Here is a 15,495-nt window from a genome sequence, read left to right on the forward strand (position 1 = left end):
AGCTGGGAGAGGGGGGCAGGAGTCAGATGCCGCAGCTGAGGGACCGCTTCCTCCTCTCCAGGTGGGGAAGGAGCCGGCTGGCTGGCTGCCAGCCTTCGTGGGGCTGTGCGGTGCTCCTCCGCTGCGTGCGTTCTGTTCCTGCGTTTCTTGACGCTTTTGGCTTTCCCAAGTTTGTTCCTTTCTCCTGATAAAGGTTTCCTTGCCTATGCTTGGAGAGAGAGCAGAGAAAGTCTCTCCAGAGGATCAAGCAAGTTTAGTTATTGGTCCTGAAAAGGCCAAGCTTCATTGATCCCACTCCTTTTTTCTGCTGCTGTGAGGTACCCGGCAGAGCAGCTGCAGGTCTCGGGTGACCCATGCTGCCTGTGGGACTCGCGTCCACGTGCCTCTTCATGGGGTTGTTCTGCACAGACTGTCAGACAGAAGCAGCAGAGCCTGCCCTCAAAGTGGGTGTTTGTTGTGGCTAAATGTCTAAGACCATCTTCTCAAATTGGCACAGGATGGAAAGAGACACTTGGGCCAGAACGTAATTGCTGGTAGAGATCCGCTGAAGTCCTGGCAGCCCTACAGACGTGTGCTGTACACTGCGAGCACCCTGCCTGCTGCTGAAGGCACCAGCTCTCCCCGACACGGCCGGGGAGGTCGGGGGGTCCCACAGCCGGCAGCCCAGTGCGCCCCCGCCGCTCCCCAGCGGAGGCCGGCGGGACGGGGGTGCGGCGCTGGACTTGGCAGGGTCCGGCCGGGGCTTTCCCCGGCTGCGCCTCCGGAACGATCGCTCCGAAAATCAACCGTCCCTCGCTGCTCGATCCCTCCCCAAAACGCCACCGCACCGCACCGCGCCAGTGCGCCCGCAGCGCCCCGTCGGGGCCGCCCGCGGCAGCGGCAGCGCCCGGGACCCGCAGCCCCGCTGCCCACGCAGCCCGGCGGGGCTGCCGGCCGCCCCGGCCCCGGCCCCCCGGCCCCGGCCCCGACGTGGGCGCCCGGCGTCGGGCGGCACCGGGACCGGTTCTCCCCGCCTCGGGGGGCCGCAGGCGGGCCCCGCCACCCGGGGACCCGACGGGGTGGGGGTGCGGCGAGCGGCTCCCGTGCGCATCGCGGCCGAGGGGGGAGTGACTCTGGCAGGCCGCGGCGAGCCCAGATAAAAGCTTCGCTGCTGCCTCCTTCCCTCCCCTTTTCTCTCGTAACTTTTTTTTTTTTTTTTCCCTTTCCCTCCCTCTCCCTCCCAGCAAAGTGACCGCGGCGGCGGCAGCCCCGGAGCAGCCCCAGCGCCGGACGCCGCCATGAGCCCCCCGGTGCCGCCGTCGGGCCGCGCCGCCGGGGGCTGAGCCCGGGCGCGGAGGGCGCTCCCGGGAGCCGCGCCGCTCCGCGCCGCCGCGGCGGGGGCCGGAGGCAGAGGCAGCGAGAGCCCGGGACCCCCGACCACCGCCGGCGTGTCCGGGGGCAGCGGCCGCCGCGATGTCGGCGCAGAGCCTGCTGAGCAGCGTCTTCTCCTGCTCCTCCCCGGCCGCCGCCGCCCCCGCCGCCGCCAAGAGCCTCTCCAAGCGGAGGCTCCGCCAGACGCGCAGCCTCGACCCCGCCATCATCGGCGGCGGCCGGGAGGAGGGCGAGGGCGCGGGCCGGGGGCCGCGGGCGCGGGGCGCCGGCAGCCCCCCGGAGGAGCGCCGCGGTCCTCGGGGCACCCCGCCGCCCCCCGGCGCCTCCTTCTCCACCCCCAGCACCCCGCTGGAGCGGTCGCCGCCGGGCAGCGCCCTCTTCGACGAGGAGAGCCCCCGCGGGAAGCGGAGCCCCGGCTGGGAGCTGCCCTTCCTGGCGCGCACCCCCTCGGCCTCGGCGCTGAGCGGCCCGCCCGGCCCCGCCAACAGCATCTTCTCCTCGCCCCGGCGATGGCTGCAGCAGAGGAAGGGGCAGCCCTCGCCGCCCGGGCCTCGCCCCGCCGCCTACGTCGTGTGGAAATCCGAGGTAGGCCCGCCCGCCCCCCCGGGGACGGGCCCCCGCCGGGCCGCCGCCGCCCGGCCCGCCCCGCCGGGCCGCCCCCTCGGAGCCCCGCGGCCGCCGGGCCCCCGGACGGGGCGGCCCCGCGGCGGCGCCGCCTGCGCCCCCCGCGGGTGGTGGGTGCGCGGCGCGGCCCCACGCGTGTCCGCGGGAGGGCCGGCCGCGGCCCTGGGCGGTGGCTGCGGGGCCGTCGAGGCCGCCGTGGGAAGCGGGCGGGGGCGTTAGCGCCGGGCGCGGGGCTCCGCGGCGTGGGTGGGACGGGCGGCAGCATTTGATGTTCCCTCGACGGGCTCCGTATAGAGTTGTCCCGGGCGTGTAAAGCTCTCCCTGCCTGGTTTCACACCTCGTAAACCAAAGTATGCGATGTCTTCTAACAAGATAGACAAATTATTTTTAATGCGCACACCCAGTGATCTGTGATTTATTTGACAACGCACATGTGTCAAAACCACATGAGGAGCGATCGTATTCCAAGACAAATCCAACGTTGCAATGCAAATATTTATTCGTTTAACTTGGACGTCGTCGGTGTTGGGCTGCAGCTATCATACCATCTGGACGAATGTATTCAAAGAATGTGGCATTGTTTCTTGATTGCGATTGCTCGGCGCGTCAGTTGCGCACAGCCCTTTGTAGCGGGAGAAGAAGAAATTTTTTGTTTGGAGAAATTCTCCATCCTGTTTGGGGTGTTGTAGGTTTCCCGCTTAACTGTTTAGTAGTGCCTCCTGGAGCTTTGGGGCTGGGGTCGGAAGGCAGCCTTTTCGTTTTATCGCCATTCCCATTTAAGATGTGTTTATTATAAATAGCCAATACTAACCAGATCTATCTATCCACAAAACAGCCCCATTGTTTCAGTGGGATGCAGAAGTCCATGAAAAATCGTTAACCTTACTCAGTGATCTGGGATCCAAAGCCAAACTAGGCACCGTCGTGGCACAAGATTACCCAAAGTAGTTTTTAAGGGCAAAGGCTGCCTCTCGCCCCAAATGAGCCCCTGTGTCCCCCTGCTAGCTTGGGGTGTGAAAGCTGTCAGTCGGGATGGAGCGTCAGCCACCTGGGTGGTGACTTCAGGCATGGCGCTAGCTAAAGTTGAAAGAGTCAGCGAAGATTTTGAGCAGTTCTCAAAAGTGGATTAAGTCTTGTGATCAGAAGTTACTCTTAGCAATATTTCATCTTGATGCTTGAATTTTAAGGTAGTTAAAAATGCATGATTTCCAAGGACTTTGTGGGAGTTGCAGTGTCAGTAACAAAAAACCTCCAGTGAGTCAGTGGGTCTTTAGACCTTTAGATGCTCACGCTAATTAAGGGTAAGTTGGCTGCTTATCCACTTACGATTTGATAAGGGACATCAAGAAGTATAAGATATGTAAGCTTTCCTCTGCAGAGTTTCCTGACTGAGTCCGAGACTCGGGGCATGGTCTCTGATCCGCAGATGGAAGCGGGTCTCCCTGTTCTCACTCAGCCCCTGCGAAGGTGTCGGACACGTGGGGCACGTAAGGGTTCGTTTACCTGGCGTTTTTTGCAGGTCTGTGTGTTGTCAAACCAATGTAGCACAGCACGCCTTCAGACTGCAAGTTCAAAAGTACAATTGTTTTTCCTACTTTGGTGTGTATCTAACATTTTTAAATAGTCAAACCTTTTTTTTTTTGGGGGGGGGGTTATTTACTAATAACATGATCGCATTACATTGTGATGTAATTTATAGTTAAATTTGATTCAGTGCAGTTTTATGCGATGTTACAGCGCTGGTCTCTGACAAATTGTTGTTTACTTGGCAGTTAAACCTGGGTAAGTATCTCTCATACATTTAAGAAACGGGTGTTTATGCTAACAAAATGCAGTCTTGTATTTTGGAGGCATCTTTCCTGTTGGTGAGGCCTGATTTTTAGAGTAACAGGTACACATGTGTAAGTGCAGTTTAAAAAAAAGAAATCACCTTTACATTAGAAAAAAAACCCCGACATGCGATTCTGACGTAAGAGAATAATTTTGGGAATGTCTGAGCGCAGTGCTGTCAGGGCAAGCGAGTATCCGCGTCTCTGTGCCAGGTCCCCGTGTCCCGGCTGGGCAGGTGGCCGGGCCACCCCTCTCCACGAGCCCTCCGTTGGGCACCAGTGTCGTCGCAGTCGTGGGCCCAGCAGTCAGGTGGTGGGGCTGCCATGTAGGAGCAGGGTGTGCTGCGTCTGAAAGCCGGGCTGCCGCGGCCGGTCCGCCTCGTCGCTGTGAATTTGTGGCATTGAACGTCGGTTGGCATACAGCCTGATACCGCTGGTTTCAGAGTTGCTATTTGCAAGGCGTTCTACAAATGTTAACTTAGTTATAACTGTCAGCAATGACATTTATAAATGGTTTTAATCTATATTTTAAATGAAACTGCACATACATAATTTTGATCATATTCCCCCTTTTATTGCGGGCGTGCATCCTAATGTTCATTCAGTTTGGTTTTATCATAAAACAGCTTTGTTCATAAAGGGTTTAGTTGCTTGCTTCCTATTTAGTCTTTATCGGAAAAAGACTTGTTCGGTTTTTAGAAAGCGGAAGATTCTCTAGCACTGGGGCTTCACCCTAGCTGTGGCAAAGCAAGTGTGCTTGAGGAGCTGAAAAACCCCACATTTTACCGGGTGAAAAGGAAATAACTATTTATAATATTGTAACTTTAAAAGGTCCCATTATCGAATTTATTGTATTCTCAATAGGAAATCTGTCTTTCAGTTTTTTCCAACTTGAAAAATGAAGTACGTCATGACAATGATTTTACTCAGCTGCAAAAGACAACTGAATAGATGACTGCAAGCCGAAAATGAGCAAGGTTTTGGTCTGAGTATTTAGAAATACCCGTCCTAATATCCTAATAAAATCCTCGCTAATATCTGGGGAATAAAAGAGATATTCATTACAAAACCTGTTTTCTTTACCTTCATTTCAACATCTTCAGTATAATTGCACTTTTTGGAAAATATTTCTCTAAAGCCACTGTGCAAGCAACATGGTTATGCACTAAAAATAATATTTTAGGAGATATATGTGGGAATTATTTTCTTCCCCCTACCTTAGTCTCTAAAGAGACTAAGAGAGAAGTAAAAACACAGCAGAGACTTTCTTTTCAGAACTTCCCAAAATAATAACTTCTGAGCGGGAGCTCCTTCACCCGTCCCAGGCTGGATCTGTGCGCTCGCATCTGGAGGGCCGTGGTGAAGACGCGGTTTGCATCTCGCGCATCCCGCGCTTGGGCAGCCCGGTGTCGCAGGGCTGCAGGGGCAGGAGCACCTGGCCCGGCTGCGTTCGGGTTTTAAAGCCTGCACCGAGCGCTCCCTCACCAGCTGATCTGAGATTTCTGTATACGAGGCCAAAATTTACATAATGGCTTTGATATGAGGCCAGGATAAGGATGGATTTTTCGTTTTACGTTCTTTTTATTGTAGTTCTTTGACTTCAGCATTTTATACCACAACCCTGTCTGCTGGCCTGGGGATGGAAAGGTTGCTGCTTAGTTCACGCAGCCATTCATAAATAATTTTTAATGCAATGCCAGAGTCCACAGGGGATTTCCAGTTTCAGCAGCAGGTCACACCTAAAGGCTTTACACAAAGAAAGGTGTTAGGCCCATATTCTTGGATCCACAGGTTTTTGGATGTGAAGCATCATGTGACAGAGGTGTCTCTCAATCCCGGGTGACCTGGCTTTTCTTTATCAACATGTAATTTTATTCACAAGAATATTTTAGAATTGTAAAGATTATTTTTAGTAGAGCTTTACTTCGCTGACAAGCATTGTTTCCCCTTTCTATTATCTGCTCATGCATAAGCTGCTTAAATAAAAAACCTATTCCTGGGTCTGTGGAAATCAGTGACAACATTTCCAGTGGTTTCAGTGGGGCAAAACCGAGGGGGATTTTTAACAAGGGAGAAGAGCATTCATCCTCAATTCCCATCAGATCTCAGCTGTCCTTTTAAGCCATTTTCCTTAAAGAAAATTCACTTTTACTTACAAAATTGTCTGTTATGACTATTATGCTTTCATTAAGTGTTGCATAAGGCCGAGTGACACTCTAAGTAAACTAAATATCATGGGAAAAGGTGGTAAAAATATGTAGAGATGCATGAATGCCTTGATTCTGCCAACATTTAGTCATACATTTATGCTTAAGTATGTGAGTAGTCCTGTACAAGTTAAGGATGATTACAGTGACTGACTGGAATACGTTTCCCAGGTGAAAAGTCCAAAATACCTCAAAATGAATACATCTGTGTGAAGCCTCAAGTTGCATTAATTCTTCTTCTTAGTTTACTGTCCTAAAGACAGCAATGGAAAGCCACAGCACGTGTATAACAAATATGGCAAATCATGTGAATGTATCTGAGTAATCTCTTTGTTATGATAAACCACATCTACACACTTAAAACTTACGTGACCTGATTATTTTGCTATCATACTCCCTGTGTTACTGCCTAATTAAACTTTAACATCTCCAGCTAATATGCTTGTTTTGGGGAGAGCTGTTTTTAAAGTAATGGTAGCATATCATCTGCAGCCTTCCCGCTCGCGTGCCTGGCCACCGGGAAGGAGGAGGCACCATCCTGAGTTTGCAACTTGCTCCTCGGCGCCTTGGGGTTGCTGCGGGCGGTTGGCTCAGCCCTTCCTCACTTCTTCCTCCTCCTGGTGCAGCCTGCGATCGACCTGCCTGCTCGCCCGGGGAGGCTCTCTGTCAAGCACAACGGGGCGAGGGGATTCCCATGGGGCGAGAGGGAAGGTCGGCATGGTTCCTCACCAGATTTTGGGGGAGAAGCCAGGAGTCATCCTGGTGTCTCCTGAGCTGCCAGCCGGCCAAGCTGTGTCTAGCTGCTAGGATGCTGGAGATGCTCATCTGCAATATCAGAACAACATTAGTTTAGCTAAATTATTTTATAAGTTCTGTTTGAGTCATATGGAGTGATAATTTAGGGCACGGCTGTCGGAAGTAGTGAACGCTCACAACACCAGTTTCCTTGGGAGGTCAGCTTCCGTTAATTCACTTGCTTGAATCTTTAAGAGTTTAAATCCATTGGGAGGGAGGTCTCAGATTCCCTCTTTTCATATTTTCTTGCTTGCCAAAGTTTCCCCATGAGCATCACTGTTTTTCTGCAAATTAATTTTAACCCTATTTTTCCAAGCTGCTGTGAGTGGCTAGCTTACTTCTTTCTGCTTTTTTACAGCCAGTGCTTGCTTCAAAACTATGCTGATGGAAGGACATACATGAAAAACACTTTCAGAGATAAAGGGTAAAGCAAAATTCTGGCAAACTGGGCAAACCGAGAGGTCACATTCCCATATAGATATCTATCTTTGGGTGCTTCAAATGAGTATTTTTCTTTGAGGTTAGTGGGACAAGTTATTCTAGAGAGAGAAAGGACTTGATTGCATAATCAAATTTGCAGAAGCAGAACCTGTTCATTGTAAATTTAGAGGAGGGAGGGCTTTTCTGTATTTTTCCTTCCCCTGTTCAACCCGTGAGCAATGACTGACGCATATTCTGAAACTTGTAGGTTACCTACAGAAAAGAAGGCAGTTTTCTCCTGTTCATTAGGATGCATGAAGAAAACGTGAAATGGAAGTATATATACTGCATCTCTTTCAAAACACCTAGGATGAGATGCATAAGTGAAGCCATGCTTTCCCCAGTTTTCACTAGGCATTGCACTTCAAGTAGTATTGATGTGACAGCACATTTGTCAAACCAGGGGTTAAGCTGAAGCTTTCAAGTTGTAAAAACAAAGCTGCTGCACTTGGAATTGGGGATGAGGCTCCACCACTGAAGGCTGCAATAGTTCACGTCGTCTAAAGGTCAGTACTCCCCAATAAACTAATTTAACCCTATACATGCAAATATTTTAATGGAATAGCTCCTCAACATTTAGTCTCTTGTGACAATTTCAGATTTATTGCTCTCCAGTTGCCATAGTCTTGCAGGCTTTATCTTCGCTGAGCTCTTGGCCTCATGTTTTTGACTTCATTGCTTCTGCATTTGCCTGTGTTTGTTGTGTGGCTTGTTATGCTGAGATGCTCTAGAACTGTTTCCCCACGAGATGGAAAATTTGTCCGTCTTTGGGAAGGAATCACAGGGAATGTATTTAATTACCATCAGCACTAGCTGATCTTTTTGCCATTAATGATCTCTGAAGAGTGATACATAGCTGAAGTTAAATGTGAGCTCACTGTTATCCTTAAGCACCTTGATACCTAACCCAGACATTTATCTATGTGGATGGAAGAGAGGTTTGAACATATTCCCGTGCAGAGCCCTGATTAACTGTCCAGGAAGCAAAATGGGAGTCTAGCATGTTTAAATGGCTTTTTGTCACCTTGTTTTTTTGGTCTTCCTCCAAACATTTAAAAAAATGGACACTCCCCCATCCTTAAAATTGCTAACTTGCATTTTCCCTTTGAAGGGTTTTTTTTAATGAGATGTGTGAGAACTGTATTTTGGAAGGTTTTTTGTTTTTAAAGTGAAAAACTTTGTGTGCCGATACTTAGCACTAATCTGTTCTGCTTTATTTTCTTCCATAAGACACCCTGAAGCACTAAACACACAGATTAGTTTCAGGCCAATTCCATCCAAGTCAATGCTGTAAGAGTTCTGTAACTGCAAAATTTGGTGGGCAGGAATGTTGTGGGTCTCATGTGAAGAGGAATGCCATTAAAAGTAACTAAATATATTCAACATTGCCGAATTTGGCAAATGCACTCTTCCCATTCCAAACTAAATTACATCTGAAGACATTTGGTGAAAATATGGGAGCTGACAACTAGGACAGACAGAATTCTCCCCAAGTGTGCATTGCTTAAGTGATGGGAAAGGAACTTGTGAAAATAATAGAAATGAGTCTGAAAAGTAATTTTGAGCAGCCTCTAAAATATCAACAACCCAGGCTGCTGTCTTGACTTCATGATGGAGTTGCGGCACATTTAGTTTTGCAGACTCTCTTGTATGACGAGAACTGCAGCTGTGACAATTTGCAGGTGGAGAAGTTTTCAGGAGTCTCTCTTCATTCTTCTACGGTATTGTGGCTGTATAAGCATATAGGTATTAAGCACTTTTTTTTTTTTTTTCTTTTTTTTTCCTTCCAGATGTAAATATCATGATGGAAACCAGCAGGGAGTTCTGAGCAAGTAGGGCTGAACACTCGTGCTCATATATTAGTAACTAGATCGTATCAGTGTTAGAGTTGCAGAGTTGAAATCCTAACATAAAAAGGTAATGAAAATTAAGGTTATAATGACAATACTATCTTAGTCTCATTAAACATGATATAATGCTGCTCATATTTGATTTTCTGGCTATGTGGGGTAGTATTTGAGAATGTAAGGGTCACTGGAACTAAGCTGATGTTTTAAAATATAGCTTTTGTACATCCTAGGTTACACTGGTTTTTAGCTGAACCAGGTGTCTGGACGGTGGGAGAAGAGGCCAAATATTCCATTCAGCTTATGGAAACTGGAAGGGGGGCAATAAGGAGGTAAGGGCAAGATTCAGACTTCACTGGAATTTGACATTACGACTCATTGTCCAATTTTGCAAGGTATTGGGCTCTCAGACTTCAGTCTGACAGAGTACTCAAGTGTGTGCTTTACTTTTGGCGGGTGAATGCTACTAGTCAAAATAGAGTATCAGGTAGGAAGCAAAGCCTTTAGTTATCATTCGGTCCTAGGAATTTTACTTACTTCACCTCTCTTTAAAACTCTTGTATCTATTGTTTTGTGCAGATTTTTAAACTGTGCTTGTTCAAAATAATATCTGTTATTTTTTATCTGTTCTTATACTGTAGCAATAATACATATCAATGGAAATCTATGTGCAGGCTCTCTGGTTGAGTTTCAGCTTTTCCTAAATGTGTACAGACTGGCTATTTCAAGTTACACATCTGTTCTACTCCGGTTGTCAGCAAGGAGTTATTAAATCCCTGGGAGAGTTAAGAGTGTTTTTGAAGGATTTGATGAGCTTCCAGTGCTTGACGCTCACCACATTGTCGTACTGGAACCAGATGTTGGGTACCACGTGTTTGTGTTTTTGGAGCTAGGTGGATTAGGTGCTGTGTCTCTGGCCCGTAAATACAAACACCAGTTTCCCACCCTAAAGCTCTTATGCCCGGGTCATCATCCTCACAATCCTGGCTATGGGAACAGCTTGCATCAGCCTCCCCAAGCTGTGAAACCAGAACTGTCTTTTCTGGATCTTCTTACTTGCTCTCTTCTGTATCCTCTCAAAGCAGAGACCTTCTGATTTACGATATTTCTCCATTGGGACTCTGACAGCGTAAGGTCAAGAAGAGATTTTTGAGCATTGTGCTTAGCGAGGATGCACGTGAGCACTCAGTCCCATGCAGAAACTCTCCCTGTGGCTGCTGAGAACCTGCTAGGACTGTGGGTAGACCTCACTTTTCTCTTTTCTCCCCTGTTCGTTTATGAGTTCCTGTTCACGCACTCGGACCTTTTCAGGTTTGGCTTGCCTTTTATCCATTTCTAGTTGTCCTTGTTAAGTATATCTTCTGTTATCCTCCATGTCAAACATTAAAAAAGAAGATAATGTGTCTTTTTCTTGCTTTCCTCACCTGAAGTTCATACTAAAAAAAAGCTGCTTTACTGTAGCTGTAGCCTATTATTTGGATTGGCCAAGTCAATGTTAAGGAGTCCTTTTGTTCTCATAAAAGTTTTGTCTCATAAATGGACAAAGTGGGTTTCAGCAAAGTACAGAGTATGATACAGACTTTACTGACAAATTCAATGTTCATTTTTTTATAGTGTGATTAAGATTACTTTTGCGCTGCCTCAGAATCATGCTTCTGCAAAGGACTGGCTTCCTGGATTTGATTTTCAGTGATGGGACTGTACCTTCACTGAACATCTATAACTGATTTTGTAAGAGGAAGACGAATACAATTTTTCCATTGCTGTTTTCAGGTTTTGTTTGCTTTATTCCTTTGTTTTCTGCCACTGTTGTAATATGGCAAGATAGTTTTTGAGCACTGTCTTTTTCTTTTTTCTCTAAAGGGTAATTTCAGTTGAGTTGCACCCTACTGAGAGTAATGTGGTGAGAAACCAGTTGGCAGTGCTCTGTTCAGTTGTCATTTGCCTCTCTCTCTAAAAGTCTAAAAATATTCCTCCTACAGGAAATGTTTTTCATTCTGTTATGTCTTTTGCTTCCCGTAGGAGGTATTTCTTTTAATTTATTGAATAAACCTTTCTGAATTGTATTCCCATAAGAGTTTGGGCACAATAGAGTCTTTGGGCAAACTGTCCAAGAGATCTCAACATCTTCTGTTTTTAGAAGATATGCGATGGTTTCTTTATACAGTGCCATCAAGCTCTGGGACAAGTGGACACTTACGTGAAACGGGAGAATTTGAAGCTAAAGAACGCAGATTAACACGTCTGCTATAACGTCTCCAATTTTGTTGTTTTGATCACACGTATCATATTTATCCTTCTTCAGTCATAAAGAAGTCCCTCTTCTCTTTTCCCTGCCCTCAATTTTAAAAGGATTCTGGGCGATAGTTTGATCTAAATCTCATTACCACAATTTCTTTTGTAAGTGTATGTGTATATAGGAAGGCTAAATCCTCGCAACATCCTGGTTGGAAGTCAACTATGTTTAGCTGTTAATTTAATGTGGATGACAGGGCAGGCTGTTATTTGAAAGGGGCGGTGGGGAAAGAGAGACTGGGATAGATTACATTTTCATGCTCCAAAATAAACCCCTGTCTACTCTATCCTAAATTAGAACAATATGGTTGAGTTTTCTTGTGGCTATTTCATAACATTCCTGCTGACAAAATATGGTGTGCCTTTTGCTCATTGCTTCACTACTGTTTCTCAAGCATGTGTTCGTGTCTCTGCATCTAGTGACAGCTCTTGTAGCAGTATGCCATGGGGACACGTCTCATACATCTTTAGAAGGGACAGTGTATCCGCAAACTATATACGAAGTGGACTGCGCTAGAGAGCGGGTACCAAACCATAGCCAGCTGGGAGAATTAGGCAGCCAAATTACTTAGATAAACACAATTAGAAGTTTTACTGTTTTTCAGGGATAATGTGCCTTAATTCTGTATTCACTAAAGGCATGTGATGTAATTAGCAGTCAACCTGTGTGGAGGGTTTTAAAGCAACTTTTTAGTAGAATAATTAGTAAGATTTATATTGGTACATTTGTATGCTTGAAAAATCGCTGGTACACTGTCTGAAATGCTTCTTGCCGCTTTTCTCTGCTTGAGGTCTGAGCAAATACCATTTCTACACTCTGTCAAGGCTCAGATAAAGACCTTTCTGTTTCATAAACCTCTCCTCAACGGAGGCAGAGCAAATGTAACAGCTGAGCATACTTTTCTTTCTTGATCTATGTAACACAGCTTCTCACCTTTTTTTTTTTAGCCCAAATGCAGCTAAATTATACCATCTCACATGGATCAGAGGAAAACCAGTTAAATAAGTTAGTGAGTAGTGGAAGGCATGTAATGTGGAGAACAAGATGCCCACATACTGTGTTGTATGAGTAAAGAGGTAACTGGCAGGCCAAGGGACGTGACTTGGCCCTTGAGTCCACATCTTGTGCAAGGGAGATGCTGACATACTGGAGCTAGTGGAGTGGAGGGCCATCAAGACAGTTAGGGGATGAGAGTGCTTAATGCACAAGGAAAGGCTGAGATTTGTTTCAGCCTGGAGAAGAATAAGGGGGGATGTAATTCCACTTTTACTACCTAGATGGGGGCTAAGGAGAAGATGGAGCTGGGTGTTCTCAGAGTTGCACAATGACAGTCACAAATTGCAGCAAGAGGAATTTTGACCAGATCTAAGGAAAAAACCCATTCACAGCAGGAGTGGTTAAGTATTGAAATGGGTTGCCTAGAGAGGCTCTGGAATCTCTGTCCTTGGAAATTTCCAACCCTTGACAGGGCAAGTCCTTGAGGAACCTGACTGGACTTTGAAGCTGGCTCTGCTTTGAGTAGGAGATTGGACCAGACGACCTCCAGAGGTCCCTTCTGACCTAATTTTTTCTGTGATTCTGTGACTCTGAGTATCGTTTCTTTCTACAGTAGAATGAAAACTCCACTCTCTTCCATTGTGCCACAACATACCTTCAACTGACCAGAAGTTGATGGCTTACTGCAGAAAGTATGATGCTCTCCAGCGTCAACATTTGAAGCAGGCTTGCAAGAAGAGTGTTTTCTTTCATTGAATCATTCTCCAAAGTTGTTGTTGCGCTAATACTCTGTGAGGCATACCCTACTGTTACACTGCCGCTACACTGCTGGTGTCTCACAAATGCAAAGAAAGACAGGGTGGGTTTTTTTAAAGATGTCAGCAAAATTTCAAAAAAGCCTCAACCAAACCCTTCTCAAATACAAGTGTTTTGCAGAGACAGCTTGACAGTGCTCTAGCAGAAGTTCAACAGGGATTTGGCATGATCTTGACTGGCAGGGAAGTTTCAGTAACTACTTGCCAGGTAGGTTTCCTGCCAGCTCATTTAACCAAGCCTGGCTGCATATTCCAGCATTAGGGAGCCCAGGGCTTATAAGGTGTCTGCCTTCAGGACAACATGCTACCGGGGCACACCTGCTCTGAAGTTGAGCTCTGTCTGGTTTTGTGGGTCATTTCACTCTAGGTTTAAAAATATTGAACATTTGGCAAAACACCATTATCTTTTCCTCCCCCATGTCATGGTAGTTCAATGTGCTCATGACAGGCCATATGATGTGCTGCCTAAAACACTTCAATGAAATTTCTGTAGTAAAATGATGGTACAGAAGCATTCCTGTCAATTTAGCTTTTCTCACTTTCATTTTTGTCATCTTCCTGAGTGTATTATAAAAGTAAAAATGATCTGGGAGAGAAACGGAAGAAGAAGGAAAAAAATTGAAGAGGTATGCAAGAAGGAAAGGAAATCTCCTGCCGAGCTTTAGCTGGGAATTGCATCAGAGACACAGAAAAATAGGTGTGGCAGTAGGACAGTTCAGGCTTTGCCTATATTGTCTTACACGGCAGCAGTTTAACCTGATATTGACCTTACAACTTATGAGCTTAAGGGTGTAGTTATGTAACTGGGATCAGTCAAAGCTAAACTAAACTGGAATCGGCAGATGAGGCCACACAGCCCGGAAAAAGCTGGTACCAAATTGGCTTCCTGAACTAAATGCTTCCATGCTGCTATTTAAAAGGAGCACAGGCCATAATCTGCTGCTGTTTAGAATGCAGTGGTGGGCTTTTTTGAGCTTCTGGAGTATGTTGGTCAACATCTGATCTCCTGTGTCTCTTCTCCTTGCTCTTGAGAAACAATTTTGGCAAATCTGCATTTAGCTCGCAGAGGTTTTGTCAAGCAGGTGCAGCCTCCAGCGTCGAGTATGAAGTTGGGCTGCCAGAAGGATCTTGCCCACGGTAAAATGAAGCCTTGATGGCTTGGGGTCATAACCTTCTGCAGTCCCGGTAAGTACTTCTTTCCTTGAATGGAGAAGAAAGTAAAAAGAGAAGAAAGGTGACTGTGGATTACAGCTGCGTGATTCAAGTAAAAGGAGATAAGGAAGGGGAGAAGACTGAAACAGCATAAGAAATGAGTAGCGAAGTCAAACATCATTAAGGCTGGAAAACAGGATTGCCATTGAAGTGCCACCACCGCTGGGAAGAGGAGAGCTTTGACTCCTGCTTGCGTGTCCCTGCCCCGTCTCACTCGCGGTGTGACGTCCTGGTTTCCTCCCCGCAGCGCTGCACCTGAGGTGCTGTCCTGGGGCTGCTCCACGCTTCGGACTGTGCCCGCTGTGCCACCTGGCCCTTAGAGAAGCCCCCACCTCTGGTGCCGTTTGGTAAGATGAAAGGTCGGTGTTGGACCAGCGGTGCGTGGTCCTTACCAGCAGCCATGGTGCGTTGCTCTCCCTGAATAGTTCTCACCATCGTTTCTAGCAATGAGATTTTCTGAAGCCCTTGACTCACTTTTGAAGACAAACATTGAGCTCCTAGATTGTTTAGATAGTTTTTGAAATCTTATTGTAGATCTTTTATATCCTTACTTTTTATTACAGTAATTAGAACCTCCTTCCTTTCTTCTTCCTTCCCAGAGGAAGTTGTCTGTAATGATGAGGTCTTCCACGCAACTGAATAGCATTATTTAGCAGTAAAGGGGTCTTATGTCTTGTCCATATGTCTTCTTGAGCTGTTCCTCATTTCAGTAACACTTTCAAGTTGTCTCTGTAAATATTGTTCATGTTTTGTTTGTGCTTGCTTTATGGTCATTACTATGTGCTTTAGCACAACTTGCTATATTATATTTGTCTTCTACTATGATTTGTTATTTTCAGCTTGTGACAGCGTATCTGCTTATTTTTTAGAAACATATCTTGAGGCTGTATCGGTGCATTATTAAATTCCAAATGTATGCATTTTATTGCTTTAATCTAGTAGCATCCAGCTTATACACTGTGATGGTAAATGGAAATTGCGATTGCTGTAGAGCGCGGGATCTGGCATAAGTGCCAGAATTAA

The 15,495-nt window shown here is 46.7% G+C and overlaps 1 protein-coding gene across 1 annotated transcript in view; it reads left to right on the forward strand.

Moving 5' to 3' along the window:
• The first annotated feature begins 1,452 nt into the window (after positions 1 to 1,452).
• ARHGAP6 (Rho GTPase activating protein 6) overlaps positions 1,453 to 15,495 on the forward strand; it is a 334,845-nt gene continuing 320,802 nt past the window's right edge. Inside the window, exon 1 of the mRNA XM_087758599.1 lies at positions 1,453 to 1,956. Within this exon, the coding sequence (XP_087614725.1) occupies positions 1,453 to 1,956 (504 nt within the window). The remainder of the gene's footprint in view (positions 1,957 to 15,495) is intronic.

The sequence above is a fragment of the Nipponia nippon genome, unplaced genomic scaffold (assembly GCF_047370975.1).
Source record: "Nipponia nippon isolate SJK-2023a ecotype South Korea unplaced genomic scaffold, ASM4737097v1 scaffold_2, whole genome shotgun sequence".
NCBI lineage: Eukaryota > Metazoa > Chordata > Aves > Pelecaniformes > Threskiornithidae > Nipponia > Nipponia nippon.